Here is a 13,483-nt window from a genome sequence, read left to right as displayed (position 1 = left end):
CTTCAGGACCACACAAAAGCAGAATGTGGGGGCTTGATCATAGCAGGTCCCCGATTTCTTTGCTTATTCAAGTTTTGAGAGGCTCAGCTCCCACTCAGACAGAATACCAGCACTCAGCCCTATGGGGACATTTTGAGAAGGGCTGTTTCCAGCTCTAGCAGGTCATTCTCTTTTCCAGGACTTAAAAGTGCAAGGATTTTCACAGAGATAAGCAATCATGGCTTTGGGCAGTGACCTGAACTGTGGCAAGCCACATCCAAGTTTCCCTCGTGTAATATGCTTCCTTTATTTCCTAACTGAACAACAGCTTCAACACGCAGCCAAGAAAAGCAGGTGCATTCCCAGAGGCAGCAGAAAGCAGACATGGGGCTGTGATCTCAGGGAAATTCTGTCCTTTTGAGAAACAGATGGAAAAAGTGCACACAGTCATTCCCTGGGAAACCTGGTCTCTCCTTTAGATAATTCACATCAGACAAGAACCTTGGGCAATTGCTTCAAAAGCAGAGAGAATAATAAGAAAACCCTTCCTTCAGGAGAAGCATTGCAAGTGTCTGCTCTCAATAAACAAGTTCTTAGTTAAAACAAGCACTGGCACCTGCTCTTTTTCAGTAAGTCAGAAAAAAAGCACCAGTTTTCAGGAGGTGGCCTCTATATTTCATCACACAAACTCCATGGTTTCAGTCAGTTATTACAGATAAAGATCAGATCAAGACAGTCCAAACCTATCTCCAGGATCTGTTTAAGGGTTTATATTAACAGACTTGGAAACCAGCTCCCTTAATCTTCAACCAGTCATATGGACCAAACTTCAGAGGAGATAACAGTAAACACTGACACACTGTGTAGCTTCAAAAGATTTATTTTCAGTCCTTGAAGTAGACTGGTGCTGCTTTTGCTCATAATTTTTCTCTGTTACAGTTTTGGTTTTCACACAAACAGTAGTGAGAATATTTTTGTTGGTTTTTTTCAATTATTTAAAAGTGCAGCTTTTGGCAGGAACAATCAGCCTAGTAGAGTTAATCAATTTCCTTTAAAAAATGTACTTACTAAACCATTATTTTAAAAAGTTAAAAGCTGTCAAGAACATTTAAGAAAAAAGGAGGGAAAGGCCAAAGAGCAAACACCTGAATTCCGGAAATTGTATATGGAACAAGAATCACCACAGTACCCAGAGCATGGATAGCACAGTCCCAGCTCACAATCCATATTTACAGCCCTTCTTATTTTGCAGATTTGAGGATGAATCCATCAGGGAAATGGATAGTCCCAGGGCACCAGGCTGAAACTCATACAGGGAGGTCTGCAAAAATCAGAGGGACAGAGCAGCTGCCTGAGGACAGATCCTCATCTACAGCTGCTCTGGCCAGGCTCAGTTTGGTCACTCAGCTTCCTTTCACCTGGAGGTTTCACTTGCCCCAGGAATCCTGTGGGGCTGCAAAGGCATCACAGCTTGTTTCTGGACTCCATGGATGGGACAGACAACCACCTGCCCAGAGGTTACACTCCTGGTGGGGCCCGAGTTGGGATTTATGAGGAAGGCGATCCCCAAGGTGGCATTAACCATCCTCACTTGCAGTGGCTGGTGTTGGACCCTGAGATCTGCCTGCAGGATGAGCCCCCAGAGCAGACAGAAACTGTCCCCACTCCAGCAGGCTGTGCAGGCAGACCTCTGTGTCCAAGCACATTCCCCATATGATCAGACAGATGTGGGAGCCTGACTTGCATTTTGGGGAGGTCAGGAGGGGAAGAACTAAGTCCAAAGTAGGAATAGGAGGATGGAGCAGAGAAGGCACTTATTTCTTTGCACCCATGAAGCTGCTCTCAGGGGCTTTGTCCACGTCTGGCAGCAAGAACCTTTAGGAACCTGTCGTGACAAGCACAGCTCTGAATCCATATGCTGGGAACAAAGTAGCTCCTCGTCTGAGAAATGCAGGAAGGGCAGAGAAAAGAGTAAAATCACAGGATATTTTTTGTTCTTTTTGGTCTCACATTACACTTGGTGCTACAGCTTCTGTCTAACAGATCAAGTTGGCTAAGGGATGCAGCAGAAAGACACGAGCTGGGGGTCTCCAGCTTCCCTTGCTGTTCCTCTAAGGCAGGTTAGTTGAAAACTAGGACTGTCCACAGTAAAGAGTAACAAAGCACAGGTAACCTCTGTTACAGACCAGCAAAGCAAACAGTGCCCATTTTGCAGCCTGTCCTCTTCAAGGGAGGCTGGCTATGTCTCTCTCTGGAGGTGGACCAGAAGGTTTTGGGTTGCTTTCATTGGCTTTTCCTTCAAACATCATGACCCTGCAAAACACAACAGATATTGCCAATTAAAAAAAAAAAAAAAAAAAAAAAAAAGCAAATGTATATTTATCCATCATGGGGGTGGCATTCTCTGCTGAAAAAGAGCATCTGGCTCCCCTACAAAGGGCACTCAGATAATTAACAAAGCAGGAAAAGCCAACAGAGGGCAGTGCTGCCAGGCTGGCTTTTCCAGCAGCTACCAGGAGTGGGTTCCCAAAGTCTCTGCCGGTTTTCCTCTCAGAGCCCAGAGGATTAGCACATTTTATTTAGACAGCCACTTCCGAAATCCCCTGGGCACTCAGTGCATGCCAAGTGCTCCTGATGCGTAAAAGCAAATACCACTCCTGGCCCACCTTGCACATAACCACACAACAGAACATTCAGAAGCCAACACCGAGTGAGCAGCAGCAATACAGCCAGGGGAGAGAGCAAAAACAAGGAGCAAGGCACTGCCTGTAGGAATCTCAAGCATTTTGTAACCACTAGCACTGTCTTCCTCCCTGAGGACTGCAGCTACGCTGGGAATGCCAGCTGCCTCGATGGATCAAAGGGCTGTACTGCTCTTAGGACGAGTTTTACATTTCTGCTCCGGCTCTACAGGATCCAAAAGACAATGGGGTGTCTGTTAGCAAGAGAAGGGACCTGTTTGTGAAAGCTGCTGCAGCTGGGAGGAGGGATGGGAGATACACGACAGGCTGCAGGCTCAGTCTGGTTCAGTGGAGAAAAAGGAGGAGCAGGGATGTCAGAAGTCTGTGTCTGCTTGGAAGAAGAGCATCACAACAGAGACACAGCACACAGTGGGGAGAATCTGCCAGCAAACAGAGTACCAGCTTAGAGAAACCACTTGAGAGGTGGGTGCAAGATCCTTCCTCCCAACCTGCCTGGAAAGCTGGCTGTGTTTCTAAAGCTGCCTTCAAAAAGGGGTAAGGAGGATGGAGAGGATCAGATCCTATTCATGGTGGTTTCAGACACAAAAGCAAGGCCAGCCTCTGAGCTGTGAAAGGAAATGCCAGGCTTCAATGCGATGGAGATGGAGCCAAGCAAGGGTTTGGAAGCCATTTGTTAGAGCAGCACTTTCAGAGCTCTGTTGAGAGGGCAGAGGGGGCCGTGGGAGGCTAGTGCTGGCAGCCTGTACCACAGAAAACCTCTCCCAGCACGAGCCAGCTGTTTCAAGCATGTGTCCCATCTCCATCTACTGCCCATCCCTCCAAGATCAGGCAGGGATGGAGCATCCTGTGGGATACAGAAGCACTACCGGTGCTGGCAGGACCATCATTCTCTCAAGTCCTGCCACAGGAGAAGTCTGTGTCCCCAAAGCCAGCAGGATCCTCAGGGAAGAGATGGGAAGAAGTCCTGCAGTGCTGAATGCCTGCCCACCCTCGGGAAGGGAGGGGGATGGCTCCCATGGAGCACGTGGGAGGAAGCCTGTGCTAACACACAGCAGGCAGCTCTGCTGGGAGCACTCGCCACTGCTCAGCCTCACCATGGGCTTGTACACCCTCTCATGGCACCCTGCAGACTCCCCTGCACAAGGGTCCTCATCTCCCTGAACCCTGAGTGTGCACAGCTCCAGCAGACAGAACAGCCTGTGCTTCCCCCTTTCCCCTCAGAGCAGCTCGGGTGCTGCTGCTCTCCCCAGCTCCACCCCGGGACACTCACAGTTTCAGCACAGCAGAGCGTTTCCCAAGCATCACGTTGACAAAGTCCTGGTAGGAGATGGTGTCGCTGACCCCTCCTGTCACCTCAGAGATCATCCTCTTCAGCTCTAGGTGGGTCTTCGGAGCCCCCAGCTTCTCCATCATCCTTTTGACAGACATCAAATCTACAAGAGCAATCACCACTGTCAAGGGGTGAGCCCACTGAGCACAGACCAACCCTAGGGACAGAGCCATGAGCTCCCACCTGAGACCATCTCACCCATGGACTCTGTGGCTGACAGCATTAAGCTGTTGCCAAAAGCCACTAGAAGCCTTCCAGCCCTGCTCAGTGCCACTCTGCCCAGTACAGAGCATCCCTTCCCAGTTGTGCAGCTCAAGATAAAAGCACCACACACTCAGAGAAGAGAGACAACTCTCCAAGTGCTCCAGAGGCACGTGGGGACGGTGCTCTCTAGCTCGGACTGTGTTGCCAAGAATCACAAGGATGGGGAGGAGGGAAGCAACACCGGGGTTAAAGCTGGAGACAAACAAGCTGTGGGGAGCAGACGCCCCTGCCCATCGCCACAGGCCATTTCCTCCCATTGCACTGCTGCCTGCTGAGACCTGCGGGCCCCTTCCCTCCCGGAAGCCCTGAGTCAGGCCTCTTCAGCTCCACACAGGCTTCACTTCAGCTGGAAGACTTGTGGAGGAGGGGAACGGGGCAGCTGCCTCCTAGAAGGGCACAGCACACAAGTGGTTACACTTCAGTGTCAGCTCCAGGCCTGCAGGAGGCTGGAACTTTGTGTAACTGGTGCTTTCTGAACCCAGAGCAGGGCTGCTCAGCTGAGCCAGACTCACACCCAGGTCCTTGGCTTCCCTCTGCTCCCTTCCTTGCAAGACAAAGAGCTTCTCTGCACCAGAAGTGCTCATGGATTTTTACAGCTCCTGCCTCAAGCCAGACAAGCCCTAGGATTGTCCAAGTACTGCAGCTTCCCAGCTCTGAATTCCCAGCTTCGCAGCAGAGGACTGAGAAGAAGGCCTCAGTGGAGAAAAAGGGAGGAGGAAAAAAAGTATTTAGAGCAGAAAGAAGTGGAGGAGATCAACAGAACTTCAGGAGAACAGCACTGAGAAGAGCTTAGATCTTGACACAGGCAAGGAGAGACTGAGGAAGCTGAGAGGCAGGGGCTGGAAGAGCCAAGGAAGCCCCTGGCTGGCAATGAAGATCCAAGCAAGGCTGGACATAGGAAAAGCCCACAAGTTTTCCTCCTCAACACCATGAATGCAGAGCAAATCAGCAGATTCAGCAGCAGACAGGCTGTAGCTCTTGCAGCCCAGCATCCCTCAGAATCACTCACCGATTTCACCTTGGTTGTTCAGGTCAAACTCCATGTATTTCTCTGGAAGAGACACAGAATTAAGTTAGCAGGACTCTAGAGCAGGGGGGTGGGCAGGGCTTTGGAGCACTGCCTGCTTACAGCACTGAAATAAAGCATTTGGTGATAAGATTGATATACTGAATTTGCAAAGTTCAGAGGGGGAGACCATCTCAAGGCCTGGTTTTAGCACCCTTATCTCAACTCTAGGGCTCTAGAGTTAAGCTTTCTGTAATTGTGGCTGCTTTTCATTTAAGCTGAAGGAAAACACTGGCATGAGAACAAGGTATCAGCTGGCTATGAACAGCCTTAAAAGGTTTCCAGCCAGAAAAACAAAGCTCTGGAACAGGCTCCCAGAAGGAGTAGCAAGGAAAACAAACCCCGGAGCACTCCCGAGATGAAGCTTGATCGGATTAGAAGGGGGATTAAATGACGCAGTTGCCTGCAATAATGAGGGACAGACTCCACAGTGCTCCCGTCACTGTGCTCCCTCCCAGAGCAGCACCTGCCAGGAGAGATGCTCAAGGACCACATCAAGAGGGTGAAGCCAAGAACATGCCTGGGCACAGTGATGCTGGAGCAGGTTGTTTGCCCTTCCAGCCTGCTGTCAAACACTGCTGACTTGAGCAACTCCAGCATTGTCAGAGAGAGGCAGAGCCTGCTCCAGGAGGTCTGGTTAGCTTTGCAGGACAAAAACTTGCATGCTCTAACAGGCAGAGCACTGATTTGAGTTAGAAAATTCAGGAATTCAGTCCTGTGCAGTTTCTGCCCTTTGAAGTGGCACACCTGAGCTTCCTACACACCCCCCACCCCTTGATAGCTGTTCCCCATTTAGACTTTAAGCTCTTCAGGCAAGGATTTGTCTGTCTTACAGACCATACAGCTCCCAGCACCACAGGGGGCCCCCATCACCTCAGCTCTACTAAATGGAAAGAGCAAGATGCCTGCTGGCACCATCCATTCATGCTGAGCTGGAGAAATCATCCTGCAGTGAGCACTTGCTCCCCACAACAGCCTTGGAGGACTCAAATTAACCAAGCCCTTCCAGGCTGCTCCTTTGCCCTGGGAAGGAAAATGGAAAAGACCTTTTGCCTCTGCTCCAGGGACACCAGCAGGCATATGAGCACGAACACAGAAGTGGCAGGCTAATTTAAGGAGCCAAAGGGAAGAGTGGTTATTTCACACAACAGAGTCTTCCCAGAACCTGTGCTTCCAAAGGAAATTGTTGGGTTAACTGGACTGATGAGCAGGAGACAAAGGAATGGCTTGGCTTCACCTGGGTCTCAGCCCATGGATTACTGCTGCCATCAGCTGACCAGGACAGAATATGGAAATATCATGTACAAACCAAAGATATTCACGCTTCAGGCTGGAGTAAATGTCTCCCTTCAAGCATCAGGCAACCAATCCTAGAAGAAATTGGGGCTGTAACACACATGTTTAGGGGCCAGAGTGATACTTGATGTGGGACTGCCTCTCCCCACACTCTGCCTCACCAGAATGACCTTGTGCATTTCATCTGCCACCTCCCTCACCAGGGTCAGGCACCTCTGCATATGCCTGGGGCACAAACCCTGCTCTGCCATGTCCATGCCCAGCCCATGTTTTCTTTTCTTCTGAGCTGACACTTAGCCAACAGTGCAGAGAACAGAGGCAGCTTTACATCAGCCTCAGCTCACACATTCATGTTTCCCTCCCATCCCAGCAGCAGGGATATAGTGGGGCAAAAACTATGCATGGTCTCTCCCTCACAAATACATTTACACAAACCCTGCATGGGGGCTCCATCTTTGCCTCCCCCAGGCTGGGGGGGGGAAGTGGGAAGGACAGCAGAGAAGAAATATTCCCCCCATCATCACACAATGAGCTGATTGTTGGGGGAGCTGGAGGAGGCCTTGGAGAGAGGGACAGGCCACGGAGACAAACTCACGAGGCAGCAGCAAGAGATGCCAAAGGCTCTCGTTACAGGGAATTCTGCGCCTGTGACCTACAGTTGCAATGTTTGAAGAGCCCCAATTGTGATGGGAAAAATAATGCGGGGCTGCAGCCAAAAGCCAGAGCTACACAAAAGGCAACACAAAGAGATTGGGGAGCACAGGAGGCTCCTCTGTGCCCAGCAGTGTAAGGGATCACAAAACGCCAGCCAGCTTCTTCCTTGCTGGATTGCAAAGCCAAAATTCAAAGGGAAATAGCAGACAATGTCTGAAATGGAAGCAAGGTCAGGTTTTATTTGGTTAGAGCCAGGCTGAGCACAAGCCTCGAGGCAATGTGACGCAGGCATGTTTTCCCAACTGCCTTCAGCCACTGCTTGGAAAGAAGGTGGGTACACCAGAATAACCCTGCCAGATCTTGTCCTGTAACCAGTCTGGGGACAAGCTCCAGAGGACTCCAGGCTTTTGGGCTGTTTTTCTATCCCCTGTCCCAGCAAAAGGCCCAAATCTAAGCCCTAGATCTGCTGACCCACTGGAGTCAGGCTTTGGCCAGAATTAGACATATCAGTGCTGTGTTCCCTCTGGTGTCAGGGGAGTGGGAAAGAACTAAAACTTTTTGGAAGTCCCCAACTCCTCCAAAAAGCAGCTAACACTTCTGCTTTCTGGAATGAGGCCCTCCTTCTTACTGGAAAAAAAAAAAAAAGGTTTCCAGCTATTGCATCCATTATGCCATATGCAAGTTTGCTTGCTGGATAACTAGACAGAAACCATCCTCCTGGGCTGCTCCCCAGGGTTTTGCCCACACAGCAGGTTTTGTAGTAACAGCAGCTGCCAGGCAGGATGTCTGTAGGGTGACAAGTCCCTGCCCTGCAAGCAGGAGAAGCACAAAGGCTTGTGTGGAAAACACCTCTCCAGAGAGTCTCACCAAGTTCCACAAGCAAGGGGGAAGATCCATCCCAGCTCAGTCACTTGTATTTGGCAGAGAATCTCAGGCTGGTGAGATCCAAGTGCTGAGGAAAATAATCTGCTTCAGAGCAAACAGTAAGGCTCAAATGACAGGGCGACCCTCCAGTTCTCACCTTTGAACACTGCCAACTTCTCCTCCAGGTCTTTTTCATTACTGAACTTTGGGTCACAGAGAAACTCCTAAAACAGAAAAAATAGCCTCAAGGTCAAAGATGCAAAGGAAAACACCCTAGAGGGCACCTCTAAAGGCAGCATTAGCCAGAAGACTCACAATTCCCAGAGTCACAGCTGAGCAACAGCACCAGGAGACTTGAAAACGGGCTGAATCCCTCCACACCTTGCCATTAACATTCCAGTGCAAGGGGAATCCCTCTGATATCTCAGATTTCCTACCAGCAGCTTAAGGGAGCACTGGACTCCACCTGCCTTTGGAATAACTGCATGAAAGCCCCTGTTCTTGCTCACCCAAGGTTTCAGCTCCCCACATCTCTGCTTAAGCACATTTAGCATGTGGATTGGGCACTTGTTTCCAGCAAGGGCTCCTAGTCCTTGCAAAAAGCACTCTTATCTGTGATTTCAAACTCTTAGATAAACTCACAGGGCTTGCAAATAGAGCAGGCAAAGTTTGCAGAATGTCATATGCCCAAGAGGACTGGTATTTTGAGCTTAGGAACTCTTCTACCAAATATCCATTTTCCCCCTCTACCCTGCTCAGGCTGGAGAGGAAGCTCTGAATCACTTCTGGTCACTTGTCCCTAGCCCCATCTCAAAAACCTTCAGATACCCAAGAGAACAGACCACAACATGCACAGCCAGCTCTTCTGCTGTGCCCTGCCAGCAACACTCCCCACAGCTGTGAGCAGCAGGGTCTTGCTCCTGTCCCTGCCCTCCCACACCGCCCAGCTCCAGCCCAGCACAGCTTCATGACTCGATCTGTGTTCAGCAACAACACCACATTCTTCAGTGTAGAAATCACTAACATCTGCACAGCTCATGCATGGGCTGTCCAGGACAAACCCCTCGAGGGGTTAGTGGATGGAGGGCTGAGGCTGTTCCCTACTCTGGGAATGTGTTCCTCACCACTGCTCCCCGTGCTCATGGGGAAAGCAGGAGTGGGTCACTAAGAGCCTTGTGTGCTGATCACTGTTGGCCATCCTAATCGTGCTCCTGTGCTCTGGGTCCCACACACCTGGAGCTCTCCCTCCTTCCTCACTGGGACAGGGGAGCTCGGACTGCTCAGGGAATCCTCAAACCTTCACTGCCAGTTAACCCTGCTATGGCAAGTCTTTTCCCTGCAGCTGAACTAGGGTTTTGTAGGAAGTCCACTAGGACAGAAGTGACTGCCACCCCCTCCTCCCACCCCAGAAACTCCAGATGGGACACGAGAGACCATGGCCACCAAACCAGCGTGACACTGGCTTCCCTCATCACCATGGTCACCAACTCAAATTGAGAGCTGTGGTGAAAAGCAACATTTCCAGTTCCTTCTTTTGCTCTCCTTTGCAAACTCAGTTTCATTTAGCTCAGTTATTTCTACCCAGGGGTATCATTTACCAGCCCAACACAAAGGGCACAATTCAGCTTCGAGACCTGGGCCCAGGCACAGCAGGAGTCACCAGAGACCAGAGTAGTGTTACCTGCTGCCATCACCACTGAACAGCCTCTGGAGAAGGCAAACATCACTGAAAGCCAAAACAGGGCCAAAACACCTCCTGGCCACCTGGTCACAGCTTCATTGCTGCCCTGCAGGAGCAGCAAGCAGCTTCCAGCTCCCAGCAGGACAGGGGATGTGAGGAAGCAAGAAGCAGCACAGTGTCTCTCTGGGAGCAAGAAGCAGCACAGAAATGGTGAAGACTGAAGGGAATGCATCCATATGTGATGGCTGAGGGACACATGGCCAGGAGCCCAGCAGCCCCTGGCAGCGTGACACAGAGCAGCACAGGTGACACTGCACACAGGATTAGGATTCAGCTCCCTTGTGTTTCGACTGCAGGGGGCTGGAGAGCCCACCAGCACCACAGCTCTGCTCCAGGTGCAAGGAAGCAACAAGGGGCTGTATTTGAAAGGCATTCCAATCTCCACATTGTGTGTGAGCTGGGCTGTGACTGTGATAAGGAAAACACTCACAATGGCACACAGGAATTCAGTCCCCAGGGCCTGTGACTCAAACTCAGAGTGGCTGAAGTTCCTCCTAAAGCCCTTTGCTTAAGTTCCCATTTTAAGGGGAATGATCTATTAATAAGAACTGCTTTAAAAGCCTCTCCCCCGCTCCTGCCCTGAACAGCCTTTCTTGAGCTCTTGAGAGACTTTTCTAAGCCAATAAACTCAGTCAGGCAAGTCCCAGCTACCTGCACCACAACCTGAGCAAAGCCAGATCCATCCTTGCTCCCCAAAAAGGTGACTCCAACTGGCAGGCCAAGCTCTCCCTGGGATGTTTAAGTGCTGAATGCCAGCCACCCTGCCTGCAGGAGCTGGGAAGGGTTGAGGGATGCTCGTGCCTGCCTTGATGGGAGAAGCAGGCACCTGCCCTCTAACAGGCTGAATTCCTTCCCCACAGCCCAGAGCATTAGAGGGTAAAACAAGGTTGAAACTAATCTGTGCTGGATTAGACCTGCCACCTTGATGCACGAGGCTGGACAATGTGATTGCATTGCCCGAAAAGAGAGGAACAACCAGGAGGGGAGCCCAGAAGAGAGTTCCAGGCTGGAAGAGAGAAGCCAGCACTAGGACTCAGCTATCCTTCAGCAGCACATGTGCACTCAGTCTACTGCCTGCCAGACCCATATCCCAGAGAGAGCTCTGGGGTAGAAACCAGCCAGGAAAACAGGGCTGGAGGGAGCTAATTGTTAGGATGAGACAATGAGATTAAGCCTGATAGGAATTTGGCCTGATAGGTTTTATTAGGAGCACTTGACAGTTTTACAGACTTAGGGCTCTTCAGTGCTGGGGAAACCCCCTCCCTGGCTCCAGCCACAGTATCAGCCCAAGTTTCTGTATCAGCTGTTTGTCAGGGAGGTGTGAGGCTGTTTGCTGCACTCCCCCATTGCCACACAGAGCTGGCAAAGCACAGCAGCGTGGGGGTTGCTGCCCAGAGCACAGTGGCTTCTGAGGATCCATGGGCATCTGCCACCCGTGCTATCTGCAGCTTGGTTTTCAGCTGCTCAAACCCCATCTCGTAGTGCTGAGCCAGCACACGGGGCAGCAAGGATGCAAACAAGCAGCTCTGTCAGTGGGAAGTCACGTAGCTTGTTTCATTTTTGTCACCCAAACCTCAGCCAAAGAAAAGGCCAGAAGTGATGTCAGCTTAAGGGAGAGATAGGGAACCTGTCCCTTGCGTGGGAACAGCCCTGAGCCTCGGGACACAGCAGTGGCACACCCCAGCATCCCAGGAAGCACAGCTTCCCAGACTCAGTCCTACAGCTCCTACCAGCTGAAGGCTCGTGTATCCACCTTGTGCCTGTGTGATGCTGGGGGACGGCTCTGGAGAGGCAGAAACTGCAGCAGTAGGTACAACACAGTCCCCTGAGCCTCAGCCCAAGGGCCAGCACCACCTTGGCTAGGGGAGGTGTGTTAGACCCAGCTACACGCCTTGGTGCAGGGTGTGCTGTGTCGGTCGTCCAGCAGCAAGTTACAAAGGCTCCTTTTTAACCAAGTGCTCTTATTCTACACCTTATGCCATGACATCTCTTTTTCCGCAGCACATCCTAATTTCTAGTTAATTGAATAATTTCTAATGACTTAATTCCCTCTCAGTGACCTAAACTTCACCTCTACTGTCTCACTGGAGGAACATATTGCCACTTTTCAGAGTTTAGTCAGTGTGAGGGCAAGGCGAGCCCATCTCCTCTGGGCTCTCATCTTGTACAGCAATTTGATTTCTGCACTTGTAACACCAAGGTGTCACTAACTAAAGGAGCACCTAAGAAGTGCAAGAAATCCCAGCACTGTTTGCTTCAAGGTTAAAACCTTCTTTTCACCCTCAGAACTGCTCTTAGCTGGGAGGGATGCCAACAGAACTGCCCCCACAACCATGCCAAGCAAGGGACGGGGTAAGCCTGGAGCTCGGGGAGAGGACCTTGCCTGACCCTGGCATGAAGGGCACGAAGCCCAGTGCACTTTGCACTAATCCAAGAGGTTCCATTCCCCCTGCCCGAGGCTTGTGGGACGTCCAACCATCCTGGGCAACCCATTCACCCGCTGCAATGAAAAGCTAGGAAGGCTGGAGTCAGCTCCGAGCAGCAGAAACTTCTCATTCCGGGAAGAAAAAGTTGAAGCGCTCGATACAGCAGAGAGTAGCTAGAAACCCTCCAGGAGAACAATAGCCCCCATTCTTGCTGGAGCACGTTCCCAAAGGGAATTTCATAGCAGCCAGCCCCCGGGCGCCCACCAGCCCGCTCGGACCTGCCGATGCGCGATGCACGGGGAGCAAAGAGCCGCCCGAGAGAGCAGTACCAGGGGATGGAGAGCGATCCCGCAGGAACCCCGCTTCCTGCTGCGGCCGGATCCCCTCCCCAAAGGGGTTTGGGCAGAGGGGTCTCCAGCTCCGCCTGCACCCACCGCCCCCCTCCTCCTCCTCTTGCCCCGCCCGCAGCCCCCTCCCCACTCCCGCGGGGTCGGCTCGGGAGGCGGCCCCAGCCCCACCTTGTTGATCTCCTCCAGCCGCCCGTCCTGCGGGGCCCTGCGCAGCCCCCCGCCGCTCGGCCGGCGCGGAGCCGCCATCGCACCGAGCCTGCCCGTGCCCGCCACCGCCTTAAATAGGGGCGGGCAGGGCCGGGCCGGGCCGGGCCCTCCGCCCATTCCCCGCCCCAGCGGGCGGGCGGCGGAGCCCGCATCGCCCCGCGCCGGGCTCCAGGTGCCCGAGCACGGCGGGAGGCACTGCCGCCTCTGGGCTTCCCGCAGTGAGCGACGGGACCGGCTCCTTCTGTCCGCACCGCCCGGGACGCCGGGGATCGTGCGGAGCTGCCCTGGGAGCGGCATCGCCCCGCCGGTGCCGGCGGCAGAGCGGCAGGGCCGGGATGGCACAGCCGCTTCCAGGCTGCATTAACCCTGCAGTGCGAGCAGCGGGAAAAGGGATGGGCCGAGGTGATGTCCCCGCCAGGGTCGCACGCCCCCGCGGTGTCAGCCTGACACCTTATGTTAAAATCATGTACTAACGCGGAGTTTAGTGGGAATTTTCAGGCGTTTGCCCCTCACCACCCCAAACGTCGCCTCATCTCAACCACTGCTCTTTAAAAGCAACAAATGCAGGTACAGTGTGCTCTCCTGCCACTGCACACCCTGGATG

General features: G+C 52.3%; 1 protein-coding gene across 1 annotated transcript; it reads right to left on the bottom strand.

Annotated features, from left to right (window-relative positions):
• Window positions 1-839: 839 nt before the first annotated feature.
• AIF1L (allograft inflammatory factor 1 like) lies at window positions 840-12,961 on the bottom strand. Its single transcript, XM_039720240.1, has 5 exons — window positions 12,841-12,961; window positions 8,313-8,379; window positions 5,285-5,326; window positions 3,952-4,114; window positions 840-2,292 (listed from the first exon to the last, which is right to left on the bottom strand). Exons 1-5 carry the CDS (start codon window positions 12,916-12,918, stop codon window positions 2,205-2,207), a joined length of 438 nt encoding a protein of 145 aa, XP_039576174.1. The 5' UTR covers window positions 12,919-12,961; the 3' UTR covers window positions 840-2,204.
• Window positions 12,962-13,483: the final 522 nt, after the last annotated feature.

Source organism: Passer montanus, unplaced genomic scaffold (assembly GCF_014805655.1).
Source record: "Passer montanus isolate IOZ18808 unplaced genomic scaffold, ASM1480565v1 scaffold43, whole genome shotgun sequence".
In the NCBI taxonomy this organism is placed as follows: Eukaryota; Metazoa; Chordata; class Aves; order Passeriformes; family Passeridae; genus Passer; species Passer montanus.
The sequence above is the reverse complement of the archived record's forward strand: the minus strand, read 5'-3'. Positions and strand labels throughout refer to the sequence as shown.